The sequence below is a fragment of the Entamoeba invadens genome, assembly GCF_000330505.1.
Source record: "Entamoeba invadens IP1 unplaced genomic scaffold scaff_1105074726367, whole genome shotgun sequence".
NCBI classification, from domain to species: domain Eukaryota; phylum Evosea; order Mastigamoebida; family Endamoebidae; genus Entamoeba; species Entamoeba invadens.
The window spans coordinates 685825-700499 of NW_004440445.1; the positions used below are offsets into that span (position 1 = coordinate 685825).

At 36.9% G+C, this 14675-nt stretch overlaps 6 protein-coding genes across 6 annotated transcripts; 2 read left to right on the plus strand and 4 right to left on the minus strand.

Annotated features, from left to right (window-relative positions):
* Positions 1-5867: 5867 nt before the first annotated feature.
* On the plus strand, positions 5868-6545 carry EIN_155690 (hypothetical protein; the record flags this gene model as incomplete). Its single annotated transcript, XM_004258175.1, has 1 exon — positions 5868-6545. The coding sequence occupies one exon, from the start codon at positions 5868-5870 to the stop codon at positions 6543-6545; it is 678 nt and encodes a 225-aa protein (XP_004258223.1).
* Positions 6546-6757: 212 nt separating this feature from the next.
* EIN_155700 (Rho GTPase, putative) lies at positions 6758-7381 on the plus strand (the record flags this gene model as incomplete). Its single annotated transcript, XM_004258176.1, has 1 exon — positions 6758-7381. One exon carries the CDS (start codon positions 6758-6760, stop codon positions 7379-7381), a length of 624 nt encoding a protein of 207 aa, XP_004258224.1.
* A 110-nt stretch (positions 7382-7491) lies between these two features.
* Positions 7492-7957, minus strand: EIN_155710 (hypothetical protein; the record flags this gene model as incomplete). Its single annotated transcript, XM_004258177.1, has 2 exons — positions 7492-7787; positions 7873-7957. The coding sequence occupies 2 exons, from the start codon at positions 7955-7957 to the stop codon at positions 7492-7494; spliced, it is 381 nt and encodes a 126-aa protein (XP_004258225.1).
* Positions 7958-8308: 351 nt separating this feature from the next.
* Positions 8309-11019, minus strand: EIN_155720 (hypothetical protein; the record flags this gene model as incomplete). Its single annotated transcript, XM_004258178.1, has 2 exons — positions 8309-10824; positions 10878-11019. The coding sequence occupies 2 exons, from the start codon at positions 11017-11019 to the stop codon at positions 8309-8311; spliced, it is 2658 nt and encodes an 885-aa protein (XP_004258226.1).
* A 160-nt stretch (positions 11020-11179) lies between these two features.
* EIN_155730 (protein white, putative) lies at positions 11180-13099 on the minus strand (the record flags this gene model as incomplete). The annotated part of the gene is made up of 1 exon (XM_004258179.1): positions 11180-13099. One exon carries the CDS (start codon positions 13097-13099, stop codon positions 11180-11182), a length of 1920 nt encoding a protein of 639 aa, XP_004258227.1.
* A 1043-nt stretch (positions 13100-14142) lies between these two features.
* EIN_155740 (hypothetical protein) lies at positions 14143-14453 on the minus strand (the record flags this gene model as incomplete). The annotated part of the gene is made up of 2 exons (XM_004258180.1): positions 14143-14229; positions 14280-14453. 2 exons carry the CDS (start codon positions 14451-14453, stop codon positions 14143-14145), a joined length of 261 nt encoding a protein of 86 aa, XP_004258228.1.
* Between the last annotated feature and the right edge of the window lie 222 nt (positions 14454-14675).

A 14675-nucleotide genomic window follows, 5' to 3' on the forward strand; every position in this document is an offset into this window, starting at 1 on the left:
CTTTGGTGTTGTTGTATATAAGCTTATTTGTCTTGTTTTCAAACATCGAAGTAAATTGTGTGTAATTAAATTTATTAAATAGTGACAAATTTGTACATGAAAGAGTAAAAAGTGTTGATAAAAATGGAATAAAATAGACAAACCTCCCAGTTGGTATTGTACCACAAGTTGATAAAGTAACGACAAAATCAATTTAGTGTCGCCGTCAAGTATATTTTCCGCAGACGTTGTAATTTTTGTGTTATCTTCTTTTAAAATTTTCAGAATAGCGTCAATTGATTGATTTTAGAAATCCTGGTCGAAAGGTTTTGTGATGGATTTGAATCTCTTTGTATGTCAAATTTTGAATGAACCTTCCGAAGATTCTGCAGTCTTGTAAATCCTCATACAAATCGTTTACAAAGGGTTTCTCTGTTAATGTGAAGTTAATGAAAGCAGTGAACGCCTATTTTTTAGACTCTTTAGTATATTAATCGATATCAAAATGATCATAATAAGACTGTCGTCTCAATCAATTATTATTATAGTAATACTACAAACTATTATCTGTTGAAGGTCCGCCAACTCAGAACGCTCCTTTGAAGCGTAAAGAGATGACCTTCCCTTTCGTATCTCCTTTGACATTATAAATAAATACTTTCAAAGTTTGTGTTAAGTTTTCTCTATACTTTATTCAAGACTATTTTAAGGCAATTACTAGACATTTTTTTTGGCTTCATTATCCCACTTTTTTTCTTCTTTTATTCTGAATGTGATGGTGTCACTAAAACTATTATTAAAATGTTTTTGGTATCATTCTGTTCTTTTTTTTTATTCTTGTAGTAGGGTTCGTTAAAAAGTACTCTTTTCACAAAGAAGTTAACTCTTCCCTTTTTTGTTGGTACATTTTTATCAAAAGTGCGGATTTGTATTGTTGAAACAAACTTTGAAAAAATAGTTTTTGGTAATTATACAATAACTATTGATGTGGTATAAAGTTCCCGTGTTTTTATGATCAATAAATCTAATGAAAAAATAACTTTATTTGTCCAAAATATTTGATTGTTATTTATTTAGATTGTCTTGATGAGAATGAACAATAGAAAAATCTTATTGTAAAAACAACTATAATTGTTAATATAATAATTCGCTTTTAATAAATTATTTTGTATAGTTTGACAAAAAAATATCAGTAAATACTATATATTTATTGAATAATTAACTATTTTTACAACTAAAATATTTTATAAACATTTTACAAAATATCACTATTTTTGTATTTTGTAAAATATTATATAATTAAAAATATAGTTTAAATAAACTAAAATATAGTCATCAAAAGATAATACTTTGAATTATTACATTTATAATATATTTTATTATAACAATATAGTAAAATTGTTGATTCTAATTTATACTAATAAGAATCAATAAAACAATAGTTTAACTAACACTAAAAAAAACCAAAGAGTAATAGAATAATTTGTTAAAGTTCGTCCTTCTCGTAATCTTCGTAGTTACCATATTGTTTGTTATCGTAACCTGGTGCTTGTTGTTGCTCTCCACCGCCATACTTAGCGAGAATAGGTTGGGCGATTTGTTCAATCTGTTTGTATTTATCGTCGCACTCCTCCTTAGTTGGATTAGTGTTGTCTTCAAGGAACTTAGTGACTTCCTCGACTGCGTCTAACAAGACTTTCTTGTCAGCCTCGTCGATCTTTGAACCGAGCTTTTCTTTATCATTCACCGAGTTCTTAATTTGATATGCGTAGTTCTCAAGGGAGTTCTTTGCTTCGACTTGTTCTTTGACCTTCTTATCATCATCGGCTCTCTCAGCAGCTTCTTTGATCATTCTCTCGATTTCTTCTTCAGAGAGTCTTCCCTTATCTGAAGTAATTGTGATCTTTTCGGACTTCCCAGACTTCTTGTCTTCAGCAGAGACTGTCAAGATCCCGTTCACATCGACTTCAAATGTGACTTCGATCTGTGGAACACCTCTTGGTGCGGGTTCGATTCCTCCCAAGTCAAATTTCCCCAAGAAGTGGTTGTCCTTAGTCATAGCTCTTTCGCCTTCAAAGACTTGAATAGTGACTGATGGTTGATTGTCTTGATATGTAGAGAAGACTTGTGACTTTGAAATTGGAATGTGAGTGTTTCTAGCAATTAATGAGGTCATCACACCACCGACTGTCTCGATACCAAGAGTCAATGGAGTCGTGTCCAACAAGACGATATCTTCAGTACCTTTAATGTTACTCAACACACCACCTTGTACAGCAGCTCCGTAAGCAACAGCTTCGTCTGGATTGATCCCACGAGATGGCTCTTTCCCATTAAAGAATTCCTTAAGTAATTGTTGGACCTTTGGAATACGAGTAGACCCACCAACCAACACGACCTCATGAATAGCTCCCTTCGACATCTTAGAGTCTTCCAAGACCTTCTTGACTGGGGCAATAGTAGACTTGAACAAGTCCATATTAAGTTCTTCGAACTTGGCACGAGTCAAAGTGAATGAGAAATCGACGCCATCGGCCAAGTTCTCAATTTCGATTCTGTCTTGTTGTTGGACGGAAAGAGTTCTCTTTGCTCTTTCAGCTTCTCTTCTTAACCGAGTGACTGCTCTCTTGTCCTTTGACACGTCTTTACCATATTTACGCTTGAAGACGTCGAGGAGGTATTCAGTGACTTTCTGATCAAAATCGGAACCACCGAGATGGGTATCACCTGATGTCGAGACAACATCAAAAACGTTTTCTTCGATATTCAAAAGGGAGACATCGAATGTTCCTCCTCCAAGATCGAAGACCAAAATGTTCTTCTCACCGGTGACTTTGTTCAACCCATAAGCCATAGCAGCGGCGGTTGGTTCATTCAAAATTCTTAAGACATTGAGACCAGCAATTTTACCGGCGTCTTTAGTAGCTTGTCTCTGAGCGTCATTGAAATATGCTGGAACGGTGACTACGGCGTGCTTCACTTCTTTACCAAGATACATCGAAGCGGTGTCGGCCATCTTCTTTAATATCATAGCGGAGATTTCTTCTGGGGAGTAAGTCTTCTGTTCGCCCTTATAAGTGACTTCGATGAATGGCTTGTTATTCTTATTCACTATTTTGAATGGGAACAACTTCAAGTCTCTCTGGACTTCCTTGTCTGTGTAAGTTCTTCCAATGAGTCTCTTAATTTCGAAGACGGTGTTCTCAGGGTTAGAGACCTGTTGGTTTCTAGCGGCTTCACCAACCAAGATTTCTGTGTCTGTGAAAGCCACAATTGATGGTGTAATTCGGTTACCTTGGTCATTCACAATGATTTCGACACCTTTCCCTTCGCCGTTGTACATACCAACAGCAGAGAAGGTCGTTCCAAGATCGATACCAATGACTGGTCCGTCGATTTTGTCTTCTTCGTCCTTGGGTTTTTCGTCCAAGGCGAATACAGTTGTGATGTAAAGTATGGTAAGAAGTGTGTGGAGTACCATAATGCGTTTTTAGTTCGGGTCTGTGTCTTTTATATCGTCTACTGTGATAATAATATGATATGAGAGGGGATAGGTTCTGGGCTACAAGTCGCCACGTACTGACAGAAAAGGTGAAAAGTTCTGGTTTAATTATTTTATGGCATATCATCTTAAGTGGGACTTTCGGTCAGCTTTTGTTGTTTAATAATAGTTACTATAATTAATAATTAAATATATTATATTTATTGATTTCCATTTTTTAAAAAAAAGTAATGGCATATAACTGTATTATTTTTACAAAAAAGATACTATTGCCGAAATAAAGAATTCAAAAAAGCGAAATAGAAAAAATGACTTCCAGACTTATCTTGGAAGTTGGGAATTTGGAGATTATCAAAACATAAAAAACTAGAAATAAACCATTGTTTTAATTAAAATGGTATTAACTATAATAATATTATGATAATATTATTTATTAGTTTTTTTATATATTATATATTTAGACAACTATTTTTAGATACAATAGTTTTGTTTACTAAATAGTAACAGATGTGGGACTAAGGTATCGACTTACTATTTAAATACTCTTTGAATAATAATGAACAAATTTCCTCATTTATTTTTCTAAATAGACCAAATAAAATTTTTCATATTTGGTTTTTACAACGGTAGAGTCTGTCTTTTAACGTTATCTGGTGGACAAAAAATAGCTTCATTTTTGTCTAAACATCAGGCATTAGGTAAAGCGTGAAAAAACCCGAAACAATTGGGATGGATTTTTGGGACTGCTCCCCGAATTATTCCATTTTTTATGGTCCAAAAGGCACCAGATAACGTTTGAGACCAGATAACGTTAAAAGACAGACTGTATAGAAATTATTAACACGTTTCCTTGTTTCGCTGTTAATTTTTTTATTAGGCAGTGTTATTTTTTTCTTTTTTTGTCATTTGGTCTTTTAAAAAAGACTGTCATGCCCGTTTTATTTTTTCTTAACATTTTTCTGCACAAGGATATTACTCAAACCAACTAACAAATAAGAACTAGTTTAAATAAGATATTATATCGAAGATATAATTTTTATATTTTTTCGGGATTTACTCAATAGAAACATCAGAAATCCCGAGACATATATTTTCAAGCCGATAAAATTTTTAGTATTGGCGATGTACTTGGAGTTTCCAAAACAGATTCACTATCATACATTTCAACCACCTTAAATGTCATTGTTATTGAATATATAAATTAATATATACATTACATTAAACAAACATGTTCACTTATTGTTGTAATACATTCTATAACACAGTTTGTTGTAATTCAATTTTTTAAAAAGATAATAGTTTGCTGGCTTGTCTGTTTTTCGTTTTTTTAATTCTTTGTAATACGTTCCGTTGTTTTTATCCAACTTATTGGTGTGATTGTTTTCAACCTTTTTACTAAAAATCTATCTAAAATTTAATTTGATTATTTTTGAGATGTGAACAAAAATTCTGAGTTGGTGAAAAACAATCTTGAAAAATAAAACAAACTATATAGTTCTTAAAAACAACTATATTTTATGTTTCAAAAAATAAACTAATTATTAATTAGTGATAAAAAAATAGCGGAATAACAAGATCAATTAGACTATTGAAACAAACACCGTTGTATATTTTCTTTCAAATATAATATAATATATATTTTCAAACATATTCAATTCGACAAAAAAATAATTGTGAATATTGTTTCTTAAAAAACTTGTTGGAAGTAAAGAACTATTACTCCAACTATCATCTTCGGGACAACATCGTTTTTGTTGTTGTTTAAAAACAGTAAAATTTTGGTACCTTTACAAAGTCGTTATTTGCTATTGATAAAATGGTATAATTACATTAATATCATAATTAATTTATAAAATCAAATGAAAATATTATCATAATAATACTTTCAAAGTAAATGGTTTGATATTAATAAAAAATAGTAAGGCTAAGTTTTAGTTATTCAAAAAATAGATTGAAGCAAAAACGGTATTATGGTGAAATAAATTAACAAAAAAAATACACAAAAAATAAAACCTGTTAATTATTAGTCGAAACCATAGTTCTGTTAAAAACCTTAGTACCACATTTGTACTCTTTGCTTAATAATGCATAATTTCCTTTTCAAATCACATGTTTATAAAACATAAATTTGTGCATATGATAAGACTTATTTTCTTTCTCTTTTATATCACAATATAAATTGGAAAATATCATAATAAGACAAAATTTTTGAAGAGGTTGAACTTCTTCTTGATTTATTATAATTATACTAAATAATTAAAAACAATTAAAAAAGTAATTATTTAATAATGGTTACTGTTTTACTCAATAAATGTTATATATAACATTTTGAAAACCACACCATCAAAATTCAAACCCAAAAATTTTTTTTGACCTTCATAACCAGATGGAAGTGATTGAACGCAGAAAAGACGGACGTTTACCGAATGAAGTCCGAGCAACGGAGATTAAAATAGGAGTGATTCAAGGTGCTAAGGGGAGTTGTATGGTGCAAAAGAATCGTACAAAAATCATTTCCTCCGTCCAAGTCAGTTCGATCGATGAGTCCGATTTTGAGTTCAAGTGTACAGTCTCGTTCCCTCGGTTTGCTCCGGAGACCCCACAACTCAAACGTAAAGAGATTGAAGCAACGGAGGTATTAGAACAAGCTTTGAAAGGGCGTGTATTACCCGAGAACAACAGTGGGTTAAAAATTGAATTGAAGTCGTTTGTATTAGAAGAAGATGGTGGCGTGAAAGACTCTGTAATAACCTCCGGCGCATTAGCTCTCTTTGATGCAGATGTACGGATCGATGATATCATCATCGCGTCTTCTGTCGTCAAGATGAATAATTTCAAAAGGTGTTTAGTCGACCCAACAAGTCAAGAAGAAGACGACAAAGTCGGTTCTGTTCTCATCGCGTCGGTACCTTCAACCAATTCGATCACTCAAATTTTCATGTCTGGTGTGTTACAGCCAAATGACATTTCAGAGTGTTTAGCAGTAGCAATGGATGAGTGCTGGAAGATCAACGAAATCGTCCAAAAGATCCGAGAGCAACGAAAACAGAAGATGGAGCAGTGATTGATTTAGTTCGTGTGGTATTAGTATATTTATAATACAATTAATTAGAACAAATAGTCCTAGTGTTATATTTCTGTATTATAATAAATAATACATTTTATTATAATTATATAGTTTAATGATGCAAGTAATGTTCTGTTGCCATCCTGAAACTGATCCAAAAATACCACTTTGGATCATCGAAACTGGATCTTTATTATACAAAGGTAGCAATGCTCCATTGCAGAATATTAACAGTAGGCGACGACAAGGCGAAAAAAGTACAACTTCTTACGGCGTTCAAAGAAGGGAAGTTGTCTCAGGACTACAACCCAAGCTTCTTTGAGAACTCAACACGAGTGTTAACGATCGACGGGACACAAGTTGCTGTCGACATCCTCGATTCCACTGGATTTGATATGTATTCCTCGATTCGATCGTCGTTGTATATGAATGTGGACGTTGTTCTCCTCTGTTTCTCTATATCAAATAAACCAACTTTTAGAAGCATCCAAAGCACATGGTTTCCAGAAGTTAAACACTATCTTCCAACAGTCCCAGTCTTCTTGGTCGGCACACAAAGTGAAAAGCGCGAAGAAATTGGGAATATCAAAGGACGTTTGCAATCGACTAAAGCGGCTTTGGAGTTATCCAAAAAGATGAAGGCTGTCGAGTATATTGAATGCTCTGCAAAGACGGGACAAAACGTTCAATACCTCTTCGAGAACGCAATCCGCCAAGTCTTCCCCAATAAGAGGGTCTTATCAAACACTCAACAAAAGAAAGGAGAGTCGTTCTGGGTCATCTACGTTCTTGTCATTGTCTTCTACATTCTCTTCATCGTCTTTCTTCATTAAATCTCTAACTAACGTGTCTGTCTATCATGTTGTCATCGTTGATACTATTATATATTATAATAGTATATATAGTATTATAGAACTATAAATAAACGAAAAACAAAAAGCACTCACATCCCAAAAAAGTCCATGTTCTTGAGCATCTTTGTTGAATCATTTTGTTTGGAATTGTTCTTAATTCTGTCACACTTAATGCCTTGATACAAAATGTACGCGCCTCTATCAAATTTCTTCCTTTCACGGATGAGGTGAATTAAAACGTCTTCGGGCTTGATCTGTTTTGTTGGCTCATCGAGACGAATTTTATAGGTGAGCTCGAGAATAAACTCGATCATAAGCTGCTCGATCAACTCGATGGTCTCGTCTGTGCAGTTCTCGTCGCCGTTGGCCTTTAAATACTCTTTAACTGTTCGTCAATCTCAATCTCGACCTCTCATCGTCTCAAATCTTTTTATGATTTTTACAATTGCGTTAAATTAAAAAAAACAAACTCGACTTGCTGAACGTTCCACGCGCATAAACTCGTCTTGACTTTTGTGTTTTGATTTCTTCTGAGCCGTTATCATCATCAGCCATTTTTCTCTTTTTTTTAATTCTTTTTAAAAAAACAAAAACAATTTTACAAAAAAACTTATCAAGTCGGTCTTTAAACATTATTTAGCATGTTTTATGTATAAGTAATGGAATATTTCGGGAAATTATTATCAAAAAACATCTCATTGTTTCAGTTTTTTCCCTGTTTTCCTTAATGCCCGTTTTTTATACAAAATTCAAGTCATTTTTTGTTCACCACATTTAAGACTAAAATTAAGACGAGACAACATTAAAAAACTGACTCAATCCATTGAATAAATTTTGATTAATGGTGGAATGAAAGAAAGTAAAACAGTTGAATAAAAGAGGGATGGCAAAGTAAAAGAAAACGAGTCACAACTCGTCGATTGTAGCGAAGAGGTCGTCGAATATTGTGAAAATGTCGTTAGCCTTTAGTTTGATGTTGTTGAACCTTTCAGCGAGTTGGTGTGGGATTGAAGGGAATGTCTTAATGATAGCCTCGGTGGTTGTGTGTGCTGTTGCGGATGGATTCCGTTCAAAAAGAAAAGCAACAAGACCAGCGGCAGCGTCGCGTGGGTCGCAGATGTGGAATTTTGCTGCGTTGCCAACAACAGTAGCGATGAGTGAGCCCGTGTTAGAAGCGAGGAAAGTGTCTGCCTCACGAATTGGTGACATGAAGAGATAAGTTTTGAGGGTGTTGATAGCTGCGATGTAAAGTGAAGAGTATGATGTTGCAGTGAAGTGGACAATCCAATGTGGAAGAAGTGAAGCGAGTTGTGTACGTTCCAATTTTGCTCTACAGTTGTCGGTGATAAAGAGTAGTATACGAGTAACGATCTCCACAACATCATAGACAGCGTCGACGTCTTGTGAGTAAATCCATTCAACAACGGGAATAAGAAATTGTTGTGCGATTGTGACGATGTTGATTGATGAATTTGATAAGAATGTCATTGATGTTGCAAGACGGAGTGCGCGAAGTGTGAAATAAAGAATCGACACAAAGTTACTGATATGTGACGATGCCCACCATGATGTGGCGCGGTTGACAAATTCAGTGTAACATGTGGTGATGTTGTCACCTATGAAAAAGAGTGTGTCTTGAAGAAGACTTGTGATTGCGCTAATTGCACTTGGCGCACCAGAACTGACTGCTTTCACTATAACACTGTCACAAACACGCACTATCGCGGTCGAATACTCCATCACGTTGATGCGCTTCTCAAGAACCGTTCCATACAACACCCATGCATTGACAACCGCGGCGTACACACTGCACTCAACAGGTGTTGTTGCTTCCCCAAGTTTCGTGATTGCAGGCAAAAGGTATGCACGCAACGCAGCACACTGGACAGACAAGTTCTGTCTGCGGAGAAGAAGAATATACCCACGGATCATTTGCGAATACCCATTTGTCCCGACACGCCACTGATTCACACAATTTCCGTAGATCGCCGAAAACACACGATCAATTGTTGCAAACGACGGTGTAAACTCTACCGAGCACGCGTCGCAGATGTTCATGAAAGAAAGACACGCAACATCAACAAGTGACGTAACACACAAAAAACGCATCACATACTCCAAAGCACGTACTGAAATGTCTTGAGCATAACAATGCATCCAATCACAATGCCGACCTACACATGCAACTGCGGCATGAAGGAGGTAAGCGTCCCCATCAACTATACTCAATACACGAAGAAGAATGCGGTGTACCTGCAAAACACACTGCGCATCAGACTCAGTCACACGCACTAAACACCGAAATATAAATATTGCGGCTTCTACACGTTGCCATTCACAACCACTACACAAAACACTCTCAACACCACTCAGTAGTCGTTCAACACCACAAACACTCGACACACATCGCACAGCTTCAACAACACAGCCCTTTCGACTCGCACAAAATCTGTCTGTCTCACTCTCATCGTTTCCACTCGGTATCACAGCTTGAACATTCAAATACCCATTGTACACTCCATACAACGACTCACCCACATGTTCGCAGAAACAATCATACACGTTGCTGCTTGCACGATGACTCACACCATTCACAACTTCAACTATACACCGTGATACACATTCACTCACACACTCGCTCTTTGTCTGACAGAGAACACTGACAACACCAAAATAACTTCCAACATCAATCCATTCAAGGCGACCACAATACAGCGCAACTATCTTCCCAGCACAGCACGTCATGTCACACACTATATTCACCATCTCCTCACTCGTGCACCGAGATGCGACACCCCGAAATTCACTCATTATGTGTCGAAGAATACGCAACCCACAATTGAAACTCACATCACTCTCTATCTCACCCTCTATGCAATTTACACACGACACAAGAAGATCACACCCACTACTCATACATCGACTGTAACTCATCGCAACAACACCATCTACACCACATCCAACTATCTCACTCACATGCACACCGACATTTGTCACCCACACAACAAGGCACTCGACACCCACATTCACATTACTATTCGCAACACAATACCGTAGCACTGTCTCGCTCACGCACCGAAGTGCATCGACATATTGTCGCAATTTCACATCATCAACCGTCACTGCACGACGAACACACTCCCCAAGGCTGTACAGCACATTGAGTCCAACACTGACTGGAACATCACGCTGCGTGTAAACACCCACCAAACGAACAACAACATCACGAACACCCTCACTATGAACAACCACCTGGGAAAGTGCTCGGCATAAGTGCGCAACAACCGCATTCCGACATCGGTGCGTCGACAAACACCCCTCAATAAACGTGTAAATGTCACCACTTGGTGGTATCACACCGTTCCTCACCTGCCTCTCAAGCGATATTGCACCATACAAAATCTCCTCTTCTCGCATCCCATCTCCCTGTCATACTTTTTTCCTTACCGACACCGTTTGCAACAGAACAACAAACTCCCAGCAAGAAGCAACGGAATCAACTCCCAAACACACGGCATATTCATCAACCCACGGAGGTACAAATCCGCACACCTTCGTTCACTCTCGCTCACACTGCCTCCATACAGTACACGGACTGCCTCATGCACCTTTTCCATCACTATTTTGACTTTATAGTTTTGCGTTTAGAATGTTTTACAAATTTAATGGTATTTCTCATTTATTCATTTTTGTAAAAAAATTACTACTAATTTGAGTTCCACAATAACAAAAGACAATAACAACATTATTGAAGAACAGAACCACCTGAATTACAACTCATCGTTTTTCTTTGTGGAAGATGTGGAGCGCGAAGAAGACAAACACGTCAAAGGCAACGAGAAACCCCGCCAACACAAAGTAGTTGACCAAAATCGATGATGATATTTCCATAGTGTCAAGGTACTTTTCCCCTGTTGTGTATGGACATTGCCCACCAACCAATTCGTTTGGCTGACAATACAGTGTGAGTCCATCAAATTGGCTCAACATAATCAACTCGAATGCGTACCTCATCCACGACAAATAATACGCCCACATCCAGAACCCGATGATGTTCTCCTTTTGAATGAAAAAGCCGGTGAATATCATCAAAACGACAATCACTATTGGCGCGATGATTTGCGCGACGGTCACGTTCGGCGATATTGTTGAAATGGAGTAGAACATCCCTTGTGCTATTAACGTAGCTAATACAAGACACCCCCACATACACAACCAGTTGACAAAACCTGGTCGTAAGTTGAGCATTGGATATGCTATGGCCAAGTATATAGTCGGGTATAATATCAAAAACGGTAAACTATGTAACATGTAAGCGAAAAAATAGGCGGCTGTTGTGTATAGCCCTTTCCCGCTCTCTCTCCTCATCAAAGTCCTTTCCTCGATAAATTGGACCAAATAATCCATCAACGACATTGCCTGACTTGTCACAATGAAAAACAACACGCCGCTTTTGTCTCGAATGCCCTGTTGATCGTTTTTGATATCGAAAAAGATGGACCCGATCAACAACGCAAAAAAGATCTTCGCGAAGATTTGGCCCAATATTTGGGAGGGGTCTCTTTTGTCCGAGACTATCAGCCGTTTGTACAGTTCGTAGAACCCAACAGGTCTTCCAAAGTTGCGTTTCATCTTTTCCATGTTAATGCTATTGAGTTCTTCTATTTGTTGATTGATCTCTTCTTTATGTGCGTCAAACACTTTCTGAATGCTCCCCTTTTCCCCTCCTATGTTTTCAGCAAGAAGTTCCTTTCCTTTCTCGTTTCCAGTCTCGTACGCTGCCGCGTCCATCATTGCGTCTGCTATGTTGTCGTCTGTGTGGAATCCTGCTTCTTGTAAAAATCCGGGACATTGCTTTGGTGAACCAAAGTATATCATTTTGCCTCTGTTGAGCATAATGATCTTCGTGAACTTCTCGAAGATGAGTGGGCGTGGCTGATGAATAGTACATATGACAGTAGTACCTTTATTTGACAACTTCTGCAGTGCGTCGACTACTGCCAAAGAACTGAACGCATCAAGTCCCGTCGTTGGTTCATCAAGAAACAAAATTGATGGGTTCGTCACTAACTCGCACCCAATCGAAACTCTTTTCTTCTCACCGCCACTGACTCCACGCCGTTTCTCTGTTCCAATGATTGAGTCTCTGATCTTAGTTAAGTCGAGTGTGTCCATGACTTCCTTCACTATTTGTTCTCTCTCCGTCTTCTTCGATGCGACAGACGACTTCAACGTGGTGTAAAACGTTAAAGCCTCTTCGACAGTCGATGTGCCCATTAAGTAATCTGTTTGTGAAACATACCCAATCGACCTCTTATAGTGTTTCACATCTCTGTTATTCACTAAGACCTTCCCTGTGGTCGATCCACGTTTAGATATACCGGCAAGTATATCAAGTAATGTCGACTTACCAGCACCACTCCCACCCATTAAAGCAACTAACTCACCAGCACCAATGACTCCAGATACATCTTCTAAGATCTTTTTCTTCTTGTAAGTGATGGGGAGTTTCTTTTCTTTGAAAAAGTTCTTATTGAAGCCCAATTCGTTGATGGTGTAGTTGATGTGGCTAAAGGTTAGTATGACTGGGTAGGGCTGGACCTTGGCTGGTGTGACTTCAAAAACCTTTGGTTCTAATTCTTGAATGTCTTCTGAGTCGTGCGTGTGCGGGGACTGAGACTGTTCTTTGGAATGCATGTATGATTTTTGAAGTGCGCACTTCGTCCAAATGCCATTTCTCAATGAAAGGCAACACACAGCAAGAGTTCACTTTCCATTTCGTTTTAGTCTGGCTTTTTTGAGTATTTGGTTCGGAATACTATACAAATAATAACTAAATGGTATTGTTACTATCATTTTGTCAGATATATAACAAGCAAACATGTCGCAAGTCAGGGCTTTGATTTGTTGAGGCGACAAAACTCCTGTTGTCTACTTGTGTTTGAAATAAAGGAGATAAGAAACTATAGTATTCTGGTATTATTAACCGATAACTATAGTTATTAGTTAAATTACTAATGTGTATAAATTTACTCGTTTAATTTCTTCGAAAGAATGAGGTAACGGGCGTGTTATAACTTTTCAGAAAAGTTCAACACTTGGCTGAAATTTTTAACAATCCACTTGTCAAACAATAATTAAACATTATTAATAATAATATTACAAAATATGGTTAAGAACTAAATTTTGTAAATTTGTTGAAATTAATCAGTTCTTCAAGAAAATGTCAAAGAAAATGATGTTTCACAAAGATCAAAAATGGAATGTGGCGCAAAAAGACAATTTGGTAATAACAAAAAATGAATAACAAGAATTGAGCGAAGAACAATCACTTGATACTAAAGACTAGTTTTCGTAATGGTAAAAAAAACAAGAAAATGCAAGTCTTTCATACCACCCAAAAATACTTAAAAACCGACTAGCGAACTTAATAAAAAACTTTAAAAACTGAGAGTGTAATGGCTAAAGCAAATTCCCGAATCGCCCGTTTATCGCAAATGTTTGAGCAGAAAAACGAAGAAGAGAAGCACGTGGTGACTCTCGACGAGTTGAAGTCGAAGCGTAAACTTCCTCCTCATCCAAATAAAAAACTTGTTGTAGACGAACCTAAAAAGGAGGATGTAATTCCTTTGGAGGAGTTTGACGATGACGTCGAATACGAGGAGGAGGTTGTATTTGTACAACACAAAAAGGGGAAATAAAACAAAGTGTGTGAATTTATAATCAAATGCATTTATTCTTCATTTTAAATAATACACCAGCAATGCGACAACTCCCCCAACAAGGCAGAGCACAACAATCAAACAGATCACTATCATCACCCACAGCTATGTGTTATTTTTGTTGTTTAATAATATGAATGTATGGTACTACAAACCTTCGCATTCTTCCACCAATATTTCTTCTTTAAGACAACTGACTGCTTCTGAAACTTTTGTGCGTTGATCGTCATCTCGCGCGTTTGGTCTTCAAGCTCCTCGGCTGTCGAGATGTTCTTTGTGATCAGCTCGACGTTCTTCTCCATTGTGCGCCTGGTGTTGTCTAATTGCATCTTAATGCGCTCTTTCTGCGACTCAAAGTAGGGACTCTTCACAACAACTCTGTGTATTAGTTCATTGCTTTGATGTTAATATAACAAACGGAAACATCACCTTGTCTTTCCCCTCACTTCTTGCACCCTTTTATTCTCCGTTGTCATGTTGTCATTTCAGATTGACAAGTTGAGATTCAATCACACATGTATTTATCATTTGAACCTTTTTTAAAGTAACTT